Source organism: Macaca thibetana, chromosome 5 (assembly GCF_024542745.1).
Source record: "Macaca thibetana thibetana isolate TM-01 chromosome 5, ASM2454274v1, whole genome shotgun sequence".
Classification (NCBI taxonomy): Eukaryota; Metazoa; Chordata; class Mammalia; order Primates; family Cercopithecidae; genus Macaca; species Macaca thibetana.
The window spans coordinates 108,903,986-108,930,728 of NC_065582.1; the positions used below are offsets into that span (position 1 = coordinate 108,903,986).

General features: G+C 42.0%; 1 protein-coding gene across 1 annotated transcript in view; it reads left to right on the forward strand.

Moving 5' to 3' along the window:
• THEGL (theg spermatid protein like) overlaps positions 1-26,743 on the forward strand; it is a 72,154-nt gene that overhangs the window by 5,321 nt on the left and 40,090 nt on the right. Inside the window, exons 2-4 of the mRNA XM_050790208.1 lie at positions 11,148-11,181; positions 15,540-15,605; positions 25,407-25,535. Of these exons, the coding sequence (XP_050646165.1) occupies positions 11,148-11,181; positions 15,540-15,605; positions 25,407-25,535 (229 nt within the window). The remainder of the gene's footprint in view (positions 1-11,147; positions 11,182-15,539; positions 15,606-25,406; positions 25,536-26,743) is intronic.

Below are 26,743 nucleotides of genomic sequence, written 5' to 3' on the forward strand. Positions count from 1 at the left end.
GATCAATCTATCAGGCGTTAGATTCTCATAAGGACCACGCAAGCTAGATCCCTTACATTCGCATGCGCAGTTCACCATAGGGTTTGTGTTTCTATGAGAATGTAATGCCACCACTGATCTGACAGGAGGCGGAGTTCAGGCTGTAACGCCTGCTCGCCTGCCACTCACCTCCTGCTATGCAGCCTGGCTCCTAACAGGCCACAGACCAAACCAGTCCACAGCCCGGGGGTTGGAAACCCCTGCTCTAAAGTCTTTAGCAGGCCTCTAAGGCCCCACTTGATCTGAGCCTGTCACTAACCTCACCTTGAACTTGACCTGATATGTCCATGACATCATGTTCTACTACTCCCCTGTCAGTTTTTGCTCTGCAGGCACATGGGCATCCTTGCTCTGAGCTCAGGATCATTTCACTTGCTTTTTCCTCTGCCAGGGCACTCTTCTTTCAAATACTTGTCATCTCCTTTTCATGGAGTACCAAAAAGAGCATTATTTGGCCTGCTCCTTTTCTTTGAGACACTTATCTCACTGTATATCTATTTGTTTACTTGTTTACATTAAGCTCTTATGGAGGCAGGACCTTTGTCTTTCATCCTCAGTGCCTCAAGCTTGCCTGGAACAAGTCAGGAATTAATTGTTGTTGAATGAAAGATCTCTTCATTTGACCTCTGTGTTACCAAATCCAGTGGTTTCTTCTCTATCCTTAGCATTGTCAAAGAAAGTCAAAGAGTTAATACCCATGAAGGTCTTAGAACAGATGTGGTACATTTTAAGTGCTCAGTAGATGTTAGCTAGTAGTAGTAGTAGTAGTGTTGCAGTGTTATTATTATTATTGTTACTATTTTGAGATGGAGTCTTGCTGTGTTGTGCAGGCTGGAGTGCAGTGGTGCAATCTTGGCTCACTGCAACGTCCGCCTCCTGGGTTCAAGTGATTCTCCTGTCTCAGCCTCCAGTGTAGCTGGGATTACAGGTGTGCGCCACCATGCCTGGCTGATTTTTGTATTTTTAGTAAAGACAGGTTTCACCATGTTGGCCAGGCTGGTCTTGAACTCCTGACCTTAGGTGATCCGCTCACCTCAGCCTCACAAAGTGTTAGGATTACAGGCATGAGCCACCACGCCCGGCCAATGTGTTAGTATTATTATCTCATTAAACCTCTTGGCAGCATCTAACACAACTGGCTACTCCCTTCTTGTGGCCTCTGTGACACCATAGTCTCCTAGTTTAGCATCCACCTGACTGGTTGCTCCTTCTCAGGCTCCTTTGCTGAACCCCCTCTGAATTCTCGAATTCTAACAGGCTCTATCCTGACCCCTTTAAAAAATATTTACACTTTTACCCCTAGGTGGTCATAACCACACACAAGAGTTTAGCATTTCTATGCTGCTGCCTTCTAAATTTTTATATTCTCTCTTCTCTGAGTCTGACACTTATATATTCAACTGCCTCCTGGACATCTCCATTTGAATATTGATATATTGCTTGATATATGCTTCTCAAATTGACTATACTTTCAAACGGAAGTCTTGATTTCCCTTCCAGCCTTGTTCTTCCTTCAGTTTCCCCCATCTGAGAAAATATTGTGAAGTTGCTCAAGCTAAAGAAAATCTACTCTTCTTCGATTTTTCTTGCCTCACCTTCAAGTACAATGCACCCAGTGAAAGTTCTGTGTTTTATCTCAAGAATATTTCCTGAATTTATTCATTTCTGCTGCTAACACACTCACTCCAGTTGTCTAGTTGTGGTCACTTCTTACCTGGATTTTTTTTTTTTTTTTGAGATGGAGTCTTGCTCTGTCGCCCAGGCTGGAGTGCAGTGGCGCAATCTCGGCTCACTGCAAACTGCGCCTCCTGGGTTCATGCCATTCTCCTGCCTCAGCCTCCCCAGCAGCTGGGACTACAGGCGCATGCCGCCGCAACTGGCTAATTTTTTGTATTTTTGGTAGAGACGGAGTTTCACCATGTTAGCCAGGATGATCTTGATCTCCAGGCAGGCAGATCACCTGAGGTCGCAGTTCAAGACCAGCCTGGCCAACATAGTGAAACCTCAGCTCTACTAAAAATACAAAAATGAGCCATGCATGGTGGCGCAGGCCTGTAATCCCAGCTACTCTGGAGGCTGAGGCAGGAGAATCGCTTGAACCCGGGAGGTGGAGGTTGCAGTGAGCCAAGATCATGCCACTGCACTCCAGCCTGAGCAACAGAGCGAGACTCCATCTCAAAAAAACAAAACATAAGAAAAGACTACTTTAAAGCCTTCTACCTTCTCAATTTGTCTTCTAGATTTTCCTTGTCAATTCCAATAAGTCTTCACGTTAATTCCTATAGTAAAGCTTAACAAACACTAAGTATTTTATATAATATTTACAAAAAGTAGTGTAAATATTGGGTGACAATTAGCACATCCCTGTGCCTCTACTCACTCAATAAGATTTTTTTTCATCCAACATTTATTGAGTGACTACTAAGTCACTCTTCTGTGTCCTATGGAGTGCAAAGATGAGTAAGACATGGCATTTTGGTTGTGTGCCAAATTTTTAAAATTTATAGAATCAGTTGTATTATTTTGTCACCTAACAATAGTATCATCTAATCATCACTGTTATTGCTGAACTTTATTGAGCACATGCTATGTTCATGGTGTAGGTACTGAGCTGTAGATGAATAAGACATGGATTCCTTCCTTGAAGAACTATTTATGTGGTGGGGAGGCTGAACACATCCACAACAATAACACATCCATAGCATACACAGTAAAATGTACTGGAGTATCCTACAGGACAAGCACTTCATTTTTCTGAGTTAAGTGGCAACAATAACCTCTTTTTATTTTTTACTTATTTATTTTTTTGAGACGGAGTTTTGATCTTGCTGCCCAAGCTGGAGTGCAATGGCGCAATCTCAGCTCACTGCAACCTCTGCCTCCCAGGTTCAAGCGATTCTCCTGCCTCAGCCTCCCGAGTAGCTGGGATTACAGGCCTGTACCACCACACCTGGCAAATTTTTATATTTTTAGTAGAGACGGGGTTTCACCATGTTGGCCAGGCTGGTCTCAAACTCCTGACCTCTAGTGATCTGCCTGCCTCAGCCTCCCAAAGTGCTGATGTTACAGGTGTGAGCCACCGTGCCTGCCTTAAAGTAGTGTTTTCTAAAGCAGAGTCTGAATACATTTTAGAGAGAGTCTTGTGACCATGCTACTTCAGGAAGGCCCTGACTTATCTCCCTAAAGTAGGCACCCCCTCCTTCTGCCTTACCAGACACATCACACTGATTTATTTCCTTCTCAGCGCTTACCACTATCTAAGTTAGTTACTTGCTTGTTGTCTGTCCTTCCACCTGAAAGGTAAGCTGCGTGACCTTGGACAGGGATTTAAGTTTCTTTATCCTTCTCTATTCCAAAGCTTAAAATGAATGAGTAAACTCAGCATAAAAGTCATTCATGGCCGGACGCGGTGGCTCACGCCTGTAATCCCAGCACTTTGGGAGGCCGAGGCGGGCGGATCACGAGGTCAGGAGATCGAGATCATCCTGGTGAACACGGTGAAACTCCGTCTCTACTAAAAATACAAAAAAATTAGTCGGGCATCGTGGTGAGTGCCTGTAGTCCCAGCTACTTGGGAGGCTGAGGCAGGAGAATGGCGTGAACCCGGGAGGCGGAGCTTGCAGTGAGCCGAGATCGCGCCACTGCACTCCAGCCTGGGGGACAGAGCAAGACTCCGTCTCAAAAAAAAAAAAAAAAAAAAAAAAAGTCATTCATTTGGCCATTCCTGAACACTTTCTAGATTCACTCAAGAGTTACTGAGCTCATATTAATAGTAGCTTATGTTCATTGAGTGTTTTAAATGTTTAATGTAATCTCATTTTATCCTTAAGACAACCCTTTGAAGTAAGTACTATTTGCGTCCGCATTTTACAGATGAGGAATGTGAGACTTGGTATTTTGTCTCCATGCATATAATGGAGGACCGGCATTCAAAGCCATATCATGGGCCAGGCATGGTGGCTCACGCCTGTAATCCCAGCACTTTGGGAGGCTGAGGCAGTTGGGTCACCTGAGGTGGGGAGCTCAAGACCAGCCAGGGCAACCCAAGCCAAAACCCCTTCTCTGCTAAAAATACAAAAATTAGCGGAGCGTGGTGGCGTGTGCCTGTAATCCCAGCTGCTGAGGCAGCAGAATCGCTTGAACCCGGTGGGCAGAGGTTGCAGTGAGCTGAGATCGCACCACTACACTCCAGCCTGGGCGACAGCAAGACTCTGTCTCAAAAAAAAAAAAAAAAAAAAAAAAAAAAACACAACTAAAAAAACCATATAATACCTCCTGATCAGTGGTGAATGAAAAAGAGAGAGAGAGAGAGCGAGAGAGAAAGAAAGAGCGAGAAAGAGAGAGAAAAAGAAAGAGAAAGAGAAAGAGAAAGAAGAAAGGAGGGAAGGAGGGAAGGAGGGAAGGAAGGAAGGAAGGAAGGGAGGGAGGGAGGAAGGGAGGGAGGGAGGGAGGGAAGGAGGGAGGGAGGGAGGGAAAGGGAAAGAGAAACAAAGAAAAGAAAGAAAGACAGACAAAAGCCATATCGGTTCATCCAAAGACTGTGAACTAGTGATGAGATAGGTCAGGCCCCTTAAATGGGAGAAAAGAAGCACGTCTGCTATTTTCTGTGGAAGAGCGGGCTGGGAAACATTTTGGGGACAGAGTGATACTGGAATTGTACTACAGGAAAATCAGCCAATGAGGATGGATTGGATGTGTCAACTCCTCCCCACTGCCCCTAAAGAAATGTCAATGTTTGAACACTGCTGTACCCAGGAGTCATGGCTCCAGTTGCACCCTGGGGATTTCAGTGTATATTGCATTTCAACGTATGTTTCAAATGTATGTTGCAGCATACATTCAGTAGAGAGGAAACTTGATTCTGTTGTGAAGAACAGTGGACTAGGAGTTAGGAAACTTGGGATTTACTTTTGGTTATGTCATAGCTGTGTGTCTGTTTCCTTTCTAGTGAAATGAAGTGGCTAGACTGGCCAATCACTATGAACAAATGTTGAGAGTCTATATTTTAATACAACTGCTTAATCTGATGTAACAAGATATTGCCAAAGTGCAATTACTGTATATTCTTGAATATAAGGACATTTAAATGCTTTTGCCAATTTGAATATGTAAACTTTAAAAAATAGAGCTAAAATAGATAAATGTTTATAATTGTATTACAAAAATTTAAATTAAAAATAAAAGTAACATATTAACATAAGTGGTATAATTTAGAAATATTTATCCCTAATGTCATATTTCATGGAAAACACTTTTATTAATTTTTTCACATGCATATTTGACATCACTAGAGTCATGTTTTGAGTGATTTAACACACTTTTGAGGGCACATTATTTTTATTTCTAAGTTATTTGAGATAGAAAACATAAAATTTTTTTTATTATGGAAATTTCTTAACATACACAAAATAGAGAATATTATAATAAACCCCTGTGTACCCATTACGTAGTTTCAATTATTAACACTGTTTTTGAATCTTGTTTAATCTAGGCACCCCCCAACCCTAAATTTTGGGCATCCTATAGGACAAATTTGTTTTAAAGAAACTGCCAGATACCATGTCATTTTACCCATAAATACCTCAGTATGCATCTCTAATTGCTAAGGATTTTTAAAAAGCCACATAATTATCATGTCATAATTACACCAAACAAAATTTACAATTATTCTTTCTTTCTTTTTCTATAGAGATGGAGTCTTCCTAGGTTGCCCAGGTTGGTCTTGAACTCCTGATCTCAAACAATCCTCCCACCTCAGCCTCCCAAAGCGCTAAGATTACAGGCATGACATGCCCTGCCACAATTATTCTTTAATGCCCACTAAATACATATTTTCCTAATTGTCTCAAAAATGTATTTTACAGTTGATTTGTTCAAATTAGGACTTAAACAAGAGCCTCACATTGCATTTGGGAGTTTTGTCTTGAAGGAAACCAAGTGCCGTTAATTCCCATGACTGTGACAGTGGAGGGGTGGCTGCGGCCACTGAAGGAAGGCAAAACAGAGTAGGTAGCCCCCATGTCCATACGGAAGGATATGGACTTACCCGTTACCTGGAGCATAACCCTGGGCTCGGTGAGAGTGAGAGGGGTCCCTGAGTCTGGGTCTCTTCAATCTTCGTCGATGTCGAGGAGCTGGAAGGTGCCTCCAATACCTAGAGGAGGGTCGTCACATGGAGGTGCAGCGACCGTCCTTAGGTCGGGGCAGTCTGACTTCCAGTGGCCCATCTGCCGACAGTTTGGACAGGGGCGAGTTGGCTCCTTTGGGTTATGGCACTGCCTGGCCCAGTGGCCGTCGTTGCTGCACTTGAAGCAGGCACCAGGTGGCGCTCAGGTAGTACCTCTTTTCTGGGAGCTCCTGGAGCCAGCCGGCCTCAGGGCTGCTACCAAGGCCTGGGTTTGGAGTTGTACCTTCTGTTTTAGCCTGGCCTGTCGTTGGGCCTCAGCTGCTTCCTCCCTGGAGTTGTAGACCTTGAAGGCCAGTTTGATTAAATCCTGGATGGGAGTTTGAGGGCCTTCCTCCGCCTTTTTAAATTTTTTTTGGATATCAGGGGCCGACTGAGAAATGAAATATGAGGCCAAGATGGTTCCTCCTGCGGGGGAGGCAGGGTCAAGGCGGGTGTACTGAATAAGTGCCTCAGTCAGCCGGTTAAGAAAAACAGCTGGATTTTCATCTGCGCCTTGGACAACCTCTTTTAGTTTGTTAAAGTTGACTGATTTGTTAGAGGCTGCCTGCATGCCGGCAAGAAGGCACTGAACCATTATGTCACAGTGGCGGTGACCTGCCTGCCCTACCTGGTAGTCCCAGTCGGGCTTAGCCGAGGGCACTGCCTTGGTGCCGACTGGCATGGCGGGGTCAGTTAAATGAACCTGGTTAGCGTGCTGCCTGGCTGCCGCTAGGATGCACTCCTGCTCCTCAGAAGACAGGGTTGAGGTCATAACGACATGGAGGTCATGCCAGGTGAGATCATATGCCTGGCATAGATATCTGAACTCTTTGATATAACGAGTAGGATTGGCCGAAAAGGAGCCTGCACACTCCTCAACCTTAGACAAATCTGCCAATGAAAATGGCACATGGACCCGGACTACTCCTTCGGCACCTGCCACCTCTCGCAAGGGACACAGGAGGTCGGTCCTGGACCGAGTATGGGCTGAGACAGGCGAGGAAGGGGAGGAGGTGGAGGTAGGGTAGACAGAATCTGTCGGGTTTGGTAAGGACACATGCGGGGTGGAAGGGAGGGGAGGCATTGACGAGGACGGGGATAATGGCGGGTCAGGGTAAGGAGGAGGTTGGGCGGGAGACTGGAGGGGTGGCTGGGATAGGGTGTCAGGAGGCTCAGAAAAAGAGGAGGAATCATCCCTCTCCTTGCTCAAGGGAAGAGACTTTGCGAGTAGGACCTGAGCTAACGAGCATTGGGCGCAGAGATCTGGGCGAGAACGCAAGTCCCAAAAGGCTTGAACATAGGGTATCTCGTGCCATTTGCCTAGTCTCTTGCAGAAGTTGGTCAGATCTGTGAGGATGTTAAAGTCTAGAGTGCCTTCTGCAGGCCACTGAGACTGATTATCCAATTTACACTGCAGCCATGCTACTGTGCGGAAGAAAATGAGCCGCTTTTGTTTTATGTCTTGGCTGAGACTTAAAGTCTGGAGATTCGCCCAGAGGCACCCCAGAGGGGATTTTTGGTCTGGTTTGGACTGGGTAGTTCCCATGGTCCTAAGACGGGCAGTCCAGAGGCAATGGGAGCGTCCTCCTACTGCCACGTGGAGTGCAGGGTACGGCGGCTTCCGGGGAGGTTGGACGTCTTCTTGTCCCCGGTGCCAATGTCACAGTTGACTGGAGGGAGCCCCGACGTGGCCACGCCTTTCAGACAGGGACTTCCAGGAGGGGGCCTACAGGACGGGGGAAGACTTACCCAGCAGTGATCAAATTCAGTCTTGGATTTGGTGAAACGGCTCCCGGCTTGGAAAGAAGGTCCTGGCTCGGGGAGAGGGGAGCCTGCCCGACCCAGCAGGGGTCTGGGGGAGGGGGGTCTCCTCCCAGGTTTCGGCACCAAATGTAAAGGCAAACTGAGGCTGGAGCTGAACCGGGAACAAAGACACAAGGCAAATGGCAGTGAGAATAGCCTTTATTAGGGCTCACGGGTGAGGTTCCTCGGTCCAAAGGTACAGGCCGAGGAAGTCGCGCTGAGGGAGGAGGGTAGGGGCTTTTTTATAGCCCGAGAGGTAGGGAAGTTGGTTGTACAAACAGGGCCTGGGGGGTCTTGAAACTACTAGTGCAGGAGTCGAGTAAGGGTCATGAGGAAGGGGTCTTTGGAAACTGTTAACCGAAACTGCTGTTTATGAACTTGTGGAATGCAGGTGAGCTGCAGGTCATGGGGGAGTGTGGTTGCCCAGCCGGAACCTCTGACGTATGCAAGTCTGCGGGTGTGTTCAAAGAGGAAGGGAAGTCTCGAACAAAGGGCCTGCTACGCCGGGTGGCGCCGCCATGTCGGGTCTAGATCCCTAACGAATAATGCCATTTATTGTGTATTTACTGTGTTTTTGGACACTATGCAGAGTTCATTCTTCGCATTATTTAACTTTCCTCTAACAACTTTTTGAAGCAAGAACTCAGTGGTGAAAATACTGAGTTGCAGAGAGCTTAAATAAACTTGCCCTAGATCATAGGTTAGAGCCAAAATTTGGTTCCAGGAACTCTGATTCCAGAGCCAGTGGTCTCAGCCGTTAAATGCAGTTCCCAAACTTGTCTGCTTCAAAAAATGCTAATGCCTGTGTCCCTTCCCCAGAGATTGTGACTAAATTGGTCTGAGATGTGGCCTGGGACTTGTAGTTTGTAAGAGATCTCCAGGTGATTCTAATCTGCGGACAAATTTGGAAACCACTGTAACACTGCTTTGCTTGGGACATTAGCTAACAACAGCTACCTGAGAGCTATTTCATCCTGCCAATTAATGAGATAACATCAAAAGTGTGTTTTCTAAAATAGAGTTAAAGCTTTACCTGTGGGAGAAATTATAGCACAAAAGAACAATAGCAAGTTATTCATTCACATTATCAGTACTTATAGATGGTCTTTTAGGACTGATTCAGTTTTTTACTGACTTCAACCTGTGTCAGGTCATAAAGCTGAAAGGCAAGGTTGGTAATACATAAAAAGCCCATAGAATAAGTGCTGCAACTTTCATGGGTGACAGCACGGCTGGCCACGAGGGGCATTTTTGTGGACTACTCTCCCTTTTCCCTTAGTTCTGGAACAACAGAAAATATCTGAATTTAAAAGTTCCATTAACTGTTTTTGTTGAAATTCATAGCCTGCCTCCCACTGGAGCGTAAACTTTTTGAGAAGAGAGACCTTCCTCATTTGTGTTCTGTCCATACTGGCACCATGCTTGCCTATGGAAGCCAAATCACAAGTTGGCTGAATAGTTAATTGTGTTTCCTACAGTGCTCTATTTAAGCCATTGATACACTGAAGTTGTAACCAATAATTGTAACTACCATTCATCTACTATATGCAAGATTCTTTACATATATATGTAAGTGATATACATATATACACTAATCTTGTTTTGTTTATCACTAATCCTTTTTTTTTTTTTTTTGAGATGGAGTTGTTTCGCTCTTGTCGCCCAGGCTGGAGTGCAGTGGCGTGATCTCGGCTCACTGCAACATCTGCCTCCCAGGTTCAAGCGATTCTCCTGCCTCAGCCTCCCGAGTAGCTGGGATTACAGGCATGCACCACTATGAGCGACTAATTTTTGTATTTTCAGTAGAGATGGGATTTCACCATGTTGGCTAGGCTGATCTCGAACTCCTGACCTCAGGTGATCTGCCTGCCTCGGCCTCCCAAAGTGCTGGGATAACAGGCCTGAGCCACTGTGCCCGGCTGTTTATCACTAATCTTTACACAGACCTATTAATCCTCCTATCTGAGAAGGGGGAACTGAATCCCTGAGAAATTACCCAAGATTCAGTGGAGTAAGCAACAAAACTGAGGTTTGAGCCATGTCTGTCTGATGCTGTAGCACACCCACTTTTCTTTACCAAAAACATTCTAGACTCTTAGATGGGATTAAAAACTCCTAAGAAAAGACTCTGGAGTAATCCTTCATTATAAAGCCTATGGGATCACCTACATTTTTCCACATTAAAATAAAAAACAAAACAGCTTCTAAACAAGATTTTTCATTAGCTTAACCATTTCTTCTGTTTTGGACATTTCAGGATTACCTAATTTCCCACTGTTAAAGATACCACAATGAAGATTTTTCTGCATAAATCTTTGCCCACACTTGGAATTATTTCTTTAGGGTCCATTTCTATAAATAGAATTGGACTAAGGCATGTAAACATTACTGACTTACACTATCAAATTATTTTTCATAAAATATACTAATTTAGACTTTTACCAGCAGTGCACAAGAGGACTCATTTCATCCCTGCCAATATCTTTATATTTTGCAAAAAATTTTTGCCAATTTGCTAGTTTAAATAAAAATCTCATTTTTTGCATTGTTTTGATTACAAGCAAGTTTGAGCGTTCTCTCTCTCTTTTTTTTTTTTTCCTTTCCTGTAGTGCTGATGAACTTTTACTTAATGTTTATTAGCCCTTTATATATCTTCATATGTGAATTCTGTTCTCATCCTTTGTCTATTTAATTTTGACACTTACCTTAGTGTTTTCTTATAATCTGTACATTTTTACTCTTCAAATATTAAGACTATTAACCCTTTATCGTATTTATTGCCAAATATTCCTCCAAAGTTTTCTATCATCTTTAAGTTTTAATTGTTGACACAGAAATTTTAAGTATTTTAATCTACTTATATTGTCCTTTATATGTTTTGCCACCTTTAACTCTAGAAGATTAAAATCCAGGGATCAAGTAAATATTCTCTTATTTCCTCTAATTCAGTTTTTAAAATATTTAACTCCTTGATTTACCTGTGGTTTATTTTGGCACATAATATGATATATGTCATTTGGCCATTTCCCCAAATATTTCTTTTTCTAATTCCTTTCTCTTTTAATTTGTGATGCTATCTTGATCATATTTTTGATTCCTGTTGAATCTAATTTTTGCTTTTACTTTTGTTTTCTTTTAGCAAATCCTGTTTCCTGTGACTTTGTAAGGAAATGGTAAGATGTAGTTATAGTACTATTTTCACAGACCTAAACTAATAGTCCAGCCAATCTGGATGGGGCAGATTCATTTGACGTGGGTCTACCTTGGGGTTTTCAAAAAGGACATTCCTAGGCTTTCCCTTTGTCATAAGGCCCTTTTCTTTTCTTTCTTTCTTTCTTTCTTTTTTTTTTTGAGACAGAGTCTCACTCTGTTCCCCAGACTAGAGTGCAGTGGCATCATCTCGGCTCACTGCAACCTCTGCCTCCCGGATTCAAGTGATTCTCCTTCCTCAGCCTCCTGAGTAGCTGGGATTGCAGGCATGCACCATCACGCCCAGCTAATTTTTGTATTTTTAGTAGAGACGGGGTTTCACCATGTTGGTCAGGCTGGTCTCAAACTCCTGACCTCGTGATCCATCTGCCTCAGCCTCCCAAAGTGTTGGGATTACGGTGTGAGCCACCACGCCTGGCCCATAAGGCCCTTTTCTAATCACAGTTCCTATGGGAAGAGGAATGAAGGAAGACAGAATTACTAAGAAGTTACACTTCTGGTCCCAAGCATTTTGGATAAGAGATATTCATCCTATAGAATCATTAGGGAGAAATACGAAGGGTTCATATAGGTGAAAAGTAAATAATACCAGATTTTATTTTTATCCACTTTTTAAAGAAATAGGTAAAAACCATTCATATTTATTGTTACTGATTAGCTCATTTATATGTATGGCTATTATTTAGACTTATTAAACAGTGGGAAAGAAGATTGAGATGCAGGAGAACACTTTCTTTTTCTTTTCTTTTTTTTTTTTTTTTGAGACAGTCTCGCTCTGTCGCCAGGCTGGAGTGCAGTGGCACGATCTCGGCCCACTGCAACTTCCGACTCCCTGGTTCAAATGATTCTCCTGCCTCAGCCTCCTGAGTAGCTGGGATTATGGGCATGCACCACCACACCTGGCTAATTTTTGTACTTTTAGTAGAGATGGGTTTTCACTATGTTGGCCAGGATGGTCTCGATCTCCTGACCTTGTGATCCGTCCACCTCGGCCTCCCAAAGTGCTGGGATTACAGGGGTGAGCCACCGTGCCTGGCTGGAGAACACTTCTATTCTCTGAGTTTTTCACTTGTTTGCTAGGTACTTGATTCATTACTTAGTAGATCTGAACTTTTAAGCGATTTGGGATTCTGCATTGACAATCTCGAATCACAGATTTTGTGAAGTTCCAGTTCAATATATCCCAATCTTCCTTGCCTCTAATTCAAATACAGTAGCTAATGACTTTTCAAGAAAGTGCCCTTTATGAAAAAAAGAAAAGAAAAATGTATATGTGTATATGTGCATATAATGCACAACAATAAATGCCTCCTGAAAACCGATGCTTACCCTTTGTTAGGCTAAGATACAGTTAGAAGAGGAGACAGAATACAGGTTGAGCATCCCTAATCTGAAAATCTAAAATCCCAAATGCTCCAAAATCTGAAACTTTTTGAGCATGGACATGACACCACAAGTGGAAAATTTCACACATAAGTACTTACCACAAACTTTGTTTTACACACAAAATTATTTAAAATATTATATATATAATTACCTTTAGGCATGTGTATAAGATGTATGTAAAACATAAATGAATGTTGTGTTTAGACTTGGGTCTCATCCCCAAGATACCTCATTATGTATATACAGATATTTCAAAATCTGAAAATATCCAAAATTCCAAATACTTCTAGTCCCAAGCATTTTGGATAAGAGATACTCATCCTATAAAATCATTAGGGAGAAACACCAAGGGTTCATATCAGTGGTTCATGTAGGTGAAAAGTAAATAATACCAGATATTATTTTCATCCACTTTTTAAAGAAGTGGGTCAAAACCATTCATATTTATTGTTATTGTTTAGCTCATTTACATGTATGGTTATTATTTAGACTTATTTTTATTTTATGTTTTAACATTTAGTTTTAAAATTTTATTGTGGAGATAGATCTCACTTTGTTGCCCAGGCTGGTCCCAATTTCCTGACCTCAGGTGATCCTTCTAACTCAGCTTCGTGAAGTGCTGGCATTATAGGCGTGAACCACCACACCTGGCTGTATTTACCATGCTTTCCAGTTTTTCCCCCCCTTCCTTATTCAGGCAGCAAATACTACTACCTTATTTTTGTTTAATGGTTTTCAGTTAAAAAATAGGTTTTCTCACAAGAATTCTGAAAAGTAGATAGGACAGATATATCAACTAGATTTTACTGAGAGAAAATGAAAGTCAGCAAAATTAAGTCACTTTCCCAAGGTTGTCAGGTGGCTGAGGAGTAGAGCAGGTAGAATTAACATCTACTGAATAGTACCAAGTATCCACTCAAAATACCACAGTACTTAAAATAAATAATGTATGCTGAGTGAACAAGCTTTCCTGTGACTGGATAGTTTGTGTCTCGTAAAGTTTTATACTTAAAAAGGCTGTGAGGAGTGTGGTTCCAAAAAAGTTTTTCATTATTGTTATTTCTTACTGCTTCTTGTTTCTCTCTGCTCTGTTAATTTGGAGTCATGTGAGGAAATTGTGCCATTTCTATCTGCATTATCTACCTGTATCCTGTATCAAAAAGTTTGCTTTTATGCAAATATGCTCTGCCTAATTAGCCCGGTATGGTGTCTGTAGTCCCAGCTACTCAGGAGGCTGAGTTTGGGTAGTAGTCCAAGGCTGCAGGGAGCTGTGATCATGCCATTGCACTCCAGCCTGGGTAACATAGACCCTATCTCTAACAAAACAAACAAACCAACCAAAAAAATGCTGAGAGGTTATACAAGTGTGCACCCTTGGGAGCTGCTGACTATTGAGCCCACTCTCCCCTGCTGCCTCCTCCCACGGTGCATCAGTCACCACTTAATTAGGAAGGCCATTTCTTCACATAATGCCTTGTATGTGCTGTGTCAGTGACTGAATCCTACCTGACACCAGGGCTAGGGCTTATTCTAAAAGAGTTTGGAGCCTATTAAAGAGCTCAGTCAAGTGTTATAGGGATGCTTTTCCTTATTACCTCCCTCATTATACATTGAAGCATTTCCGTTGAGGAATTCTCCTGGCCTCTTGCCTCATTCTTTAGTTAGACTTTCCATGGAGTAGGAGTGACATCTGTTTGATAGGTTTAGGAGAGAGCATTGGTCCCTTCTGGGACCCTTTTTCTTTGGGGCCTGCCTGTCCACAGTGATCTGTAAGATGGTGCATCAATCTGTACAAGGATCTTTGTGATCTACTTTCTATCACATAGCAAGTTTAGCCCCTACAGGAGGAGGCCTGCAGCTTTGGGATGTCAGTTCAATTTGGGGGTGTCAGGGATCCAAACTACTCATTTCAATATGGTTTTGTCAATAACAGATAGTATTTTTATTCTATTTGTCTGACTCCTGTGCCTATTTTTCAGTTGGTTTCTAAAGATGGTAGATCAGAAGAGTTGTTATATATTGGGCCCTTCAGACTCCAACCAAGGCCATTACACAGTTGTAATATGAGTCCCCACAACATAGATGGTGTATTAGTCTGCATAGAATAGACAATGCTACATTAACAAACACGATACAGAACTCTCAATGACTTAACACAATAAAAGTCTATTTCTCCCTCCTGCCAGAGTCTAGTGTGAATTGATTGGCCCTTCTCAACCTTGTAGCTCTGCTATCTAGGATATGTGACTTCTCGGTCCCTGCAACAGGGAAAGAGAAAAGTGGAAGAGACACACTAGCCCATATGTGATACCCAGTACTCTTGCTGAAATTAGACATGACAGTTATGTCACTCCAAACACTGCAAAGGAGGCTGGGAAACATAGGGGAACACATAGACGCTTGGAGGGCACAAACTCTCTCTGCTACAAGTGGATTAAGAAAAATTGGGAAGGTTCAAGGGAGCAGAGTGAGGCACAGAGGGGGTTGAGTGGTACCAAAAGTATATTTTGCCTATTTCATAGTTTTTCCAAAGCCAGATATTCTGTCTGAAATTTGTCTGTACAATCTCTTCAGAATCCAGTGCTACAAAGCCATCTACAAATGACCTTAATAGACTGATTGAGGTTTTTCCTGTTAAAAAGTGTGCATTTTACCTCGGGTCTTCTGGAGACAATATGTTCATTGTTTGGTTGCATAATTTATTGTCTTAATTTTATTATGTGTTATATTAGCAATTCTAGAAGTGAGAATGTTGGGTCCAAAGAATGTTTGGGTACTTTGAGCCTTTCAGTACTCTTCAAATCACATCAAATACAGCATTGGTTTTAGTTCTTCTTTTTTCCCCCCTCATATGGGATTTGTTTGAGTAGGAGTCATCTAATGTAACCATATTTCTTAAGCATTCTCTTTGAATTAATCAGCTGATATTTGTTAGTTTTTCTTCTAGGAAGAGAACCCCAAATCTTTCAAAGCCTAAAAAGCAATGGGGAACTCCAGACAGGTAAGGCAATATTATATGGTCTTGTTTGTGATGATTGTGTTCATTACATCAAATAGGTAAGTATTATTTATCCATCCACCTCTACAGATCCTCTGAACCAATATTATCACCTCATTGTAGTCAGCATGTAAAAAGCTAACCCTTGGTCAGTGGTTCTTAAATTTGGCTGTACATTGGTATCACCTGGGGAACTTTAGTAATGGCTGAGTGCTTTCCCCAAAAATCCTGATTTAGTCGATATGGGGTGTGCCATAGACTTTGGGAGTTAAAAGCTCCCCAGATGATTCTATAGGCAGACAGACTTGAGAACCACTGCTCAAGGGTGTGACTCCACACCCCTTTGAAACTTTTTGTGCATTTTCCAAGTCCAGCTTTGCTGCCTGTATCTCTAAGGCTGCTATCACTAATCTTGATACCGCTAAACCTCTTATTAGAGCACACCTGTCCTCTGGGTCTCCAGCAAGCTAGACCCTCAGTCCTTTCATGCTTGGCCAAGGGACTCTTCTTTTTCTTCTTTGGCTCCTGAGTCAAGCTTGAATATTTTTTGGATCTCCTACTGCTTTTTTTTTGAGGCAGGGTCTCACTGTGTTGCTCAGGCTAGAGCGCAGTGGTGCAATCATGGCTCTCTGCAGCCTTGACCTCCCAGGCTCAAGTGATTCCTCCACCTCAGCCTCCTGAGTATCTGGGACCACATGTGCCCAGCTAATTTTTAAATTTTTTTGTGGAGACGGGGTCTCCCTATGTTTCCCAGGCTGGCCTCAAACTCCGGTGCTCAAGTGATCCTCCCACCTTGGCCTCCCAAAGTGTTGGGATTACAGACGTGAGCCACCATGCCTATCCTGTTGCTTTTTAAACAAAATTAATAGACTTTAATTTTTAGAGCAGTTTTGGGTTTACAGAAAAATTGAGCAGAAAGTACAGAGTTCCCATGTTTACCACCGTTCCCCCTAGTTTTCCCTACTACTAACATCTTGCATTATTTTGGTACAATTGTTAAAATTGATGAGCCAATATTGATACATTGCTACTGATTAAAGTCTGTGGTTTACATTAAGGTTCACTTTTTGTGTTGTGCGGCTTTATGGGTTTGATAAATGCATAATGTATCCACCATTATAGTATCATATAGGATAGTTTCACAGCCCTAAAAATTACCTGTGTTCCAACTATTCGTTTCTTTTCATCTTTCCTCCCTTTCCAAACCCTTGGCCACTGCTAATCTATTTACTGTCTCCATAGTTTTGTCTTTTCTAGAAAGTCATATAGTTGGAAGTGTACAGTATGAAATCGTTCAGATTGGCTTCTTTTACTTAGTAATATGCATTTAAGATTCCTCCATTTTTTTTGGCTTGATAGCTCATTTCTTTTTAAGATTATATTCTATTGATGTGGTACTATTTAGTTGTATAGGTGTATCATATCCATATATACCATGGATATAGGTATATCCATTCATCTATTTAAGGGCATCATGGTTGCTTCATAATTTGGCAATTATGAATAAAGCTGCTATAAACATTCATGTGCAAGGTTTTTGGTACATATAAGTTTTTAGTAATTTGGGTAAATTGCTGAGTAATATGGTAAGAGTACATTTAACTCTGTAAGAAACTGCTAAGCTCTTGTAAGATGACTGTACCATTTTGCATTTTCACAAGCAATGAAGGAGCATTCCTGTTGCCCCACATCTCCGTCAGCATTTGGTGTTGTCAGTGTTTGGATTTTAGCCATTCTAATAGGTGTGTAGTGGTATCTCATTGTTTTAATTTGCAATTCTCTAATGAACTGATGTTGAGCATATTTGCTTATTTGTGTAAGGTATTTGTTCATATCTGCCCATTTTTGCTATGTGTTATTGTTGAGTTTTAGGTGTTCTTTGTATGTTTTGGATGCCAATCCTTTATCAGATATTAGTTTTGCAAATATTGTCTCTCAGTCTATGGTTCAGCTTTTCATTCTCTTAGTGGTGCGTTTCACAAAATAGAAATTTTAATTTTTATGAAGTTCAACTTACTCATTTTTTCTTTTGTGAATCATGCTTTTGGTGTTGTTTCTAAACTCATTGCTAAACCCAAAGTTGCCTGAATTTTCTCCTGTGTGTTTTTCTATAAAACTCCTGAAAGTTTTATATTTTTGTATTTTATGTTTACATCTAGACACATTTTGAGTTAATGTTTATGAAAGGTGCAAGGTCTGTGTCTAGATTATTTATTTTTGCATGTAGATGTCCAGTTGTTCCAGCACCATTTGTTGAAAAGACTATCATTTCCTTTTTTTTTTTGGAGATGGAATTTCACTCTTGTTGTTCAGGCTGGAGTGCAATGGTGCAATCTCGGCTCACTGCAACCTCCGCCTCCCGGGTTCAAATGATTCTCCTGCCTCAGCCTCCCGAGTAGCTGGGATTACAGGCAGGCACCACCACGCCTGGCTAATTTTGTATTTTTAGTAGAGATGGGGTTTCTCCATGTTGGTTAGGGCTGGTCTCGAACTCCCAACCTCAGGTGATCTGCCCACCTCAGCCTCCCAGAGTGCTGGGATTACAGGTGTGAGCCACCGTACCTGGCTGAGACTATCCTTTCTTGATTGGATTGCCTTCAGTCCTTTAGCTATATTTGTGTGGATCTACTTACTGGATCTGTATTTTATCCCACTCATCTGTCTCTTCTTTCACCAATACCACACTGCCTTGATTACTGTAGCTTTATAAGTCTTGAAGTAAGATAGTGTTAGTCCTCTGACTTTGTTCTTGAATATTATGTTGACTATTCTGGGTCTTTTGTCTTTCTTTTTTTTTTTTGAGACGGAGTCTTGCTCTGTCACCCAGGCTGGAGTGCAATGGCCGGATCTCAGCTCACTGCAAGCTCCGCCTCCTGGGTTCACGCCATTCTCCTGCCTCAGCCTCCCGAGTAGCTGGGACTACAGGCGCCCGCCACCTCGTCCAGCTAGTTTTTTTGTATTTTTTTTTTTTAAGTAGAGACGGGGTTTCACCGTGTAAGCCACGATGGTCTCGATCTCCTGACCTCGTGATCCGCCCGTCTTGGCCTCCCAAAGTGCTGGGATTACAGGCTTGAGCCACCGCGCCCGGCCGGTGTTTTGTCTTTCTATATAAACTATAGAATCAGTTTGTCAATATCCATGAAGTAACTTGCTGGGATTTTTACTGGAATTGCATTGAATGTATAAACTAAGTTGGGAATAATTGATATCTTAATATTGATTCTTCCTATCCATGAATATTGAATACCTATCAATATTTATAACTCTTTTTTGATTCTTTCATCAGAGTTTTGTAGCTTTCCTCAGTAGATCTTATATGTATTTTGTTAGAATTATGCTTATGTATTCCATTTTTTTCGCGATGCTAATGTAAATAGCATTCTGTTTTTTATTTCAAATTCCAATTGTTCCTTGTTAGCATATTAAAAAATCAGTAGACTTTTGTATATTAATGCTGCATCTTGCAACTTTGGTATACTCTGAAGACTAAGTTTTAAGAGGCTTAAAACAAAAAATATAGTATGCATTAAATTCTCTCTTACTCATGGATAGGAACACACACATATATATTGAGTAGAGGTATACACTGATAAGAGATACGTTAATGAATATTACTAGAACTGTCAAAATCTTGGAACACCCAACCCACCCTGTTTGAAACCAATAGAAAAATTGGAGACTTTATTTGATTAGGGAGTAAAGTTTAGAAAAGTTAAGTAAGTTACCCAATTCACTTGGATTTGAATCTACATCCGTTGCCCACAAAGCCCATTTCTTTCCATTATATCATCCAGTCTATTTTAGAAAGGCACCGTTCCTTTGATGGCATGGAATACCAGAGGCAAGAAGATAATTTGGGGCTATTGAAATAATGCAGGAGAGAAATAATGATAGCCTATCCTAAAACATTGGCCTTAAAGGTTGAGACAAAGGTTAGAGTCAAAACATAGATGGACAGGACCTAGTGACAAATGAATTGTAGAAGTCTGAGGAAGGAGTAAAATACGATTTCTAGTTTTGTGTCTTTAGAAATAAGGTAGAGAATTCTATTATAACTGCGAGAGAAAATACAAGAGGGAGATAGGTTTGAGAGGAAGATACATTAGATCATGCAGATGATTTTCAGACATTCAATAAGTATCTGGAAATATGGATTTAGCACTCAGGAGACTACTTGAGAATAACTGGAGAGACTTATTCGGGAATTGCGTTTAGTAATAATAAAATAATATTGAGGATGGGCGCAGTGGCTCACGCCTGTAATCCCAGCACTTTGGGAGGCTGGGATGGGTGGATCACTTGAGGTCAAGAGTTTGAGAAAGCCTGGCTAACATGGCGAAACCCCATTTCTACTAAAAATACAAAAATTAGCCAGGCGTGGTGGCACACACCTGTAATTCCAGCTACTTGAGATAGGTTGCAGCAGGAGAATTGCTTGAACCTGGGAGGTGGCAGTTGCAGTGAGCTGAGATTGCACCACTGCAATCCAGCCTGGGTGACTGAGAGACTCCATCTCTAAATAATAATAATAATAATAATAAAAGTAATATTGAAGAGATTGGAAGCCTGGAGCATGTGCCATTGTTTGAGTTGTGAAAGAAATGCTACCTATAGAAACAGAGGGAGGCCGGGCGTGGTGGCTCATGCCTGTAATTCCAGCACTTTGAGAGGCCAAGGTGGGTGGATCACTTGAGGTCAGAAGTTTGAGACCAGCCTGGCCAACGTGATGAAACCCTGTCTCTAATAAAAATACAAAAATTAGCCGGGCATGGTGGCACGTACCTGTAGTCCCAGCTATTTGAGAGGCTGAAGCAGAATCGCTTAAGCCTGGGAGGCTGAGGTTGTAGTGAGCTGAGATCATGCAACTGCACTCCAGCACAGGTGACAGAGGTGACAGAGGGAAACTGTCTCAAAAAAAAAAAAAAAAAAAAAAAAAAACAGAAACAAAAAAGAAACAGAGGAAGCTGCTAGAAGAGAACCAAGAAAGAGAGAGTCTCAAAGGCCAATGAAGAAAATTATTAAAAGAAAGATGGATCCTATGAGGAAACATTACAAGAATTTGTGGTTGGCGAGACTAGACTGGCAAAGAAAGTTTGAAGACTGATTTCTAAATTCAAAAAGTCCATAAAGCATTTTAAAGAGATAAAAGCTAAATAAGTATTTGTTATGATGGGAGAGATTATAAGAATTTCAGAACAGTACAACTCTGGAAATGGACTGATGAGAGCTGTTTTGTGTTTTCTAAATCTGGAAATCTGAAACAGACTAGAGTTTTAGCTGTGCAGAATGGGGTGATTGAACACTGAACCCCCCAGAATCCTTCTAGTTCCATTATTCTAGAATTCTGTGGGTAATTGTGATGGTGTCAGACTTGGTTCTGTTTCATGGATACATCAGACAGGTGTGGTATGGATAAAGATCCCATACTGTGTGGTCAAGTCCTAGATATAGACCATAGAAGATTACATTTTTATTTTCTTGATATTACTAGCCATGTAACTGCTAAACAGGTAATTTCTAAAATGCTGGCAGTACAGTGGTACATTATCTGTATATAATACGCTACTTTAGCCTGTTGGTTAGCCTCCCCGCTTCCTGATGAAGTTTACCTCCAAATTTTTCTTTTTTTTTTTCTTTTTGAGATGGAGTTTCCTCTCGTTGCCCAGGCTGGAGTGCAGTAGCGCGTTTTTGGCTCACTGCAACCTCCACCTCCTAGTTTCAAGTGATTCTTCCGCCTCAGCCTCCTGAGTAGCTGGGATTACAGGCATCCACCATCATGCCCAGCTAATTTTTGTACTTTTGTAGAGACAGGGTTTCACAACATTGGCCAGGCTGGTCTTGAACTCCTGACCTCAGGCAATCCACCTGCCTCGGCCTCCCAAAGTGTTGGGATTACAGGCATGAGCCACCATGCCCAGCCACCAAATTTTTCTTGACTGTGGAGTCTCTGCTCTTTCTCATCCCACTGATCTTTTCCTTCTAACTTACTTTAAGCCAAATATCCTGCTTTGTATATTATCCTCAATACCTTTTGTTCATACTCTGTTTTCAAGTTCTTGTGGCCAAAATTTTTGTTTTATTTATTTTTTTTAAATATATTGTCGGTATATAGTAAGTTTATATATTTACTTGTGGCCAAAATTTTTAAGCAGCTATAATCTCATGAGGGTTCAGTTCTTGGAGGGCATCATTTGGACCATATTTTATGCACTTAATTTCATTGTTGTTTCTAAGGTAATTTTTGCTCTGAATTTGAAACTGGGTGCAAACCCAGTATATATATACATATCACCTCAGCTTCCTAATCCCTGACTCTTCTAGCCTCTCTTCATCTGAGCTGTTATATTTACCCCTATCCAAAGACATATTTTTCACTCTTATTACCACTGATAATGGCCTGGCCAAATCCTATTGTCTTTTGATTTTTTTCAGAGCTCATCCTTTTATGATATCTAAGTTATATTTGATGCTTTTTGATATATTTTATTGTTTATCAAAATATATTTGGTTTGATATATTTTATGCATCCTTCTCTCAAACTCTTCCCCTCTTTGACTTCTATTACGTGGTTCTCTCACCTCTACCCACTACTTCTTTCTTGTTTTTGAGATGGAGTCTCGCTCTGTCACCCAGGCTAGAGTGGAGTGGCGTGCTCTTGGCTCACTGCAGCCTCCACCTCCTGGGTTCAAGGGATTCTCCTGCTTCAGCCTCCCAAGTAGCTGGGATTATAGGCATGTGCCACCATGCCTGGCTAATTTTTGTATTTTTAGTAGAGAAGAGGTTTCACCATGTTGGCCAAGCTGGTCTCGAACTCCTGACCTCAGGTGATCTGCCCGCCTTGGCCTCCCAAAGTGCTGGGATTACAGGTGTGAGTCACTGCACCCAGCCTGCCCACTACTTCTTTCTTTGGGAGCCTAGTTACTCTCTTCCCCATGTGGATCTCCCTCCTGTGGCCCTCTTCACTTGAGGTCTAAACATCGGCATTTGCTTTTTATTCTGCCTGTGGTTATTCTCTCCTCTCTAATATGTGCTGCATGTCACCATCAGGTGAGTCCCCAGTTTTCACCATTCATTCATTCATCGAACCACTATGTGATTTTTCTTGTAGGTTTTTTTTTTTTTTTTTTTTTGACAGTCTCACTCTGCCACCCAGGCTGGAGTGCAGTGGTGCTATCTTGGCTCACTGTAACCTCTCCTCCCAGATTCAAGCAATTCTCCTGCCTCAGCCTCCCGAGTAACTGGGATTACAGGTGCATGCCACCATGCCCGGCTAATTTTTGTATTTTTAGTAGAGACGGGGTTTCACCATGTTGGCCAGGTTGGTCTTGAACTCTTGATCTCAAATAATCCACCTCCCTTGGCTTCCCAAAGTGCTGGGATTACAGGAGTGAGCCACCCCACCCGGCCTTTCTTGTGGCTTTTAAAAAAATTTATCTCATGTACAAGGAACTAGCATGGTTTCTTTCACTGGGTAGATGCCTCACATAATCCATTCAAGGAAGATCACTTAGTCAATTTAACAAAACCTATATCCTTCGCATACTGACAGAAACACTGACAGTATGTATGGAGGCCATATTTCCACATCTGGCCGTGCTGGCTTGAACAGACTCGATGAGAGCAAGATCCCTGCCCAAATTTTTGCAGGTGGCTCCAGTAGAGTTTGATGAGACAAAAGGCCATCAAACAATATTGAGTACCACTTCTGTACAACACTAAACTATGCAAGGAAAACTCCCCAAAAGACTAAGACATGATCTGAAAGAATAGATAGGCTGGAGAGGCAGACACTCTTGACTTGATCAAGTTTGCTTTTAGAAAGATCACTCCGGCAGTGGCGTAGAGAAAGGCGTGGACATAATGAGAGTATGGACAAAAGAAGGAACAGTGGGAATGAGAGATGGACAGATTTGAGCCATATTTAGAAAATGGATTGGGAGGCCGAGGCGGGAGGATCACGAGGTCAGGAGATGAAGACCATCCTGGCTAACACAGTGAAACCCCGTGTCTATTAAAAATACAAAAAAAATTAGCCGGTCATGGTGGCAGGCGCCTGTAGTCCCAGCTACTCGGGAGGCTGAGGCAGGAGAATGGCGTGAACCCGGGAAGCAGAACTTGCAATAAGCCGAAATCGTGCCACTGCACTCCAGCCTGGGAGACAGAGGGAGACTCCATCTCAAAAACAAAACAAAACAAAACAAAAAAGAAAAACAAAAAGAAAATGGAATCAGCAGAAGGTAGGGAGCAAGGATATTAATTCTTGTTTCTAATAATAATTCTGACTGATGTTTACAGAGCAGAGAAAGAAAGATTATATCTAAAAATATAAGCAAAGCTGAAAAAAGAAAACCAGGGGTCTTTTTAAAGGGTTGACTCAATTAGTTGGGCAAATTTAATTATGTGTGAAGTCATAACAAGTGTATGGAGGTTTTTTTTGTTTTGTTTTGTTTTGTTTTGTTTGAGACAGGGTCTTGCTCTGTCACACTGGCTGGAGTGCAGTGGTCTGATTGATCTTGGCTTATTGCAGCCTCGACCTCTCAGGCTCAAGCAGTCTTCCCACCTCAGCCTCCAAAGTAGTTGGCACTACAGATGCTGCCACCATTGCTGGCTAGTTTTTTGATATTTTTTTGTAGAGACTAGGTTTCACCATGTAGCCCAGGCTGGTCTCTAACTCCTGGGCTCAAGTGATCCTCCTTCCTCCTGCCTCAGCCTCTCAAAGTGCTGGGATTACAGGCGTGAGCTACCACGCCTGGCCTGTATCTTTTTCTTACTCCTCCATCTCAAGGCCTTCTCCTGCCCTCCTTACCCATTTCAGCAATGTTGCTTAATTACATCCCAATGTGACATTCTACTTCCCCCTAAATATTCCTGGTTCCAGCCTTGGTCATTTCCATTTCCCATTGTTATCCCAACGTGGAATGTACCTCATTTCTGGCAATCTGTGCTTTTTACTTTCTTCCATGAAGCCTTTTCAGGTTAATTCCTTAATGATTTCTCCTTTTCTGTTCATCCCATGTTCAGTAATCCTCCCAATTTCACAGGGCTGTTGAGACTAAATGAACTGATATCTGTAAAGTACTTAGCACAATGCCTGGCAAAGGTTAAGTATTCCACAAATTATAGCTATTAATACTATTCTGTTACTATTTTATTTTCTAACCACCCGGTACAGGACTTCACCCAAAACAGGAGGCTAGTGTAGATAGTTAGAATGCTCATTTTATGCCAACCTGAGTATAAACCACAGGGTTTACTTGATGGCAGAAACAGAACTATCTCTAGTAGGTTCATTTTTGGTCACCTCATTTTAAGACAATAGGTTAAACAGTAATAGTTTAACTTCCATAAATACTATATTCATTTCAGATCCTTGTAAATAATAAAATTCTGTGATATAGTTCTTAAAATGAAGTAAAGTCAGTGTATAAAAGCCATCAAGAGCCATTTCTGGCCAGGCGCGGTGGCTCACGCCTGTAATCCCAGCACTTTGGGAGGTCAAGGCAGGTGGATCACTTGAGGTCAGGAGTTTGAGACCAGCCTGGCTAACATGGTGAAACCCTGTCTACTAAAAAATTAGCCAGGTGTGGTGGTGCGTGCCTGTAATCCCAGCTACTCGGGAGGCTGAGGCATGAGAATCACTTGAATCCGGGAGGCAGAGGTTGCAGTGAGCCGAGATCGAGCCACTGCACTCCACTCCAGCCTGGGCAACAGAGCGAGACTCTGTCTCAGAAAAAAAAGAGTCAATTTTTAGATTTTCATTAGCAATCAATTTTTTTACCATTTTATTTGTATGTTTCTTAACAGAAAACTGTTTTGGGGAAATCAAGATCCTATTCGCCCTGTTTCCCAGGGTGCTTTGAAGGCTCAACTGACCAAAAGACTTGAGAACCTTGCCCAGCCCAAGGAAGTTTCCTGCCTCTATGTACCTAACAGGTTAGTGTCTGTGTGTTATCATGTTACTTTATCAGGAGGTTTTTTTGTTGTTGTTTTTTGTTTTTGAGATGGAATCTCAGACTGTCACCCAGGCTGGAGTGCAATGGCGTGATCTTGGCTCATTGCAACCTCTACCTCCCAGGTTCACGCGATTCTCCTGCCTCAGCCTCCCAAGTAGCTAGGATTACAGTCACACACCACACCAGGCTAATTTTTTGTATTTTTAGTGGAGACAGGGTTTCACTATGTTGGCCAGACTGGTCTCGAACTCCTGACATTGTGATCTCTCTGCCCTGGCCTCCGAAAGTGCTGGGATTACAGGCGTGAGGCACTGCGCCCGGCCTTTATCCTGAGTTCTTAGGGAAAATGGACATAGAACTTTTATCTAAAAGCCACAAATTGTTCAACGTGCAGTCAAAATTCACTGAGAATTAGGGATTCTATATCTGTTTCCAATCTGATGCTACAAGTAAGCTTTTCCAGAGCAAAATCTAGTATTTAACTATTGCAGACTTGTAATCTATTATAATGCTTTGGTTTATGAGGATTAAAAAAATAATAAAGTGAAGGTGTTATACAAGGATACTTCCAGAATTAGGAAGATATCTCTTCAAGATATCTTTGAAGAATTCTACAGAAGCCATTATTTTTTCAAGTTAGGGTCTCCAATTTTAGAATGAAAGACACTGTAGAAGTTCAGGGGATACTGAAATCACCTGTTGCGACTCTTGCCGAGGACTGGCCACTTCCTTCTCTAAGTTCTCCTCCTCTTGGCTTCAGTGATACTCTCCACCCTGGCTTCCCTCCCATCTTCTTCACCTTGCCCTCTCAATATCCTTTGTGGGTTTCTGTTTCTTTGCCATTGTTGCCCACTGTCTTGTCCCTGGATGCTTTCTCTTCCTGCTCTAAACTCTTCCCAAAGGTGGAGTTGTCCTCATAGGAATTTTGCTTCCATTCTTGTGGTGGTGACCTCCAACTCCTGTTCCCAGCCTAAACCTCTCTCCTGTCTCAGAATTATTGACTTCCCCTGTAAGAAGGTGCTACAGGAATCTCCAACTCAACATGTTTGTATCATTTTTTTTTTTTTTAATTGAGATGTTGTCTTGCTATGTTGCCCAGGCTGGTCTCAAACTCCTGGGCTTAAGCAGTCCTTCTTCCTTAGCCTTCCAAAGTGCTGGAATTACAGATGTGAGCCACTGTACCTGGCC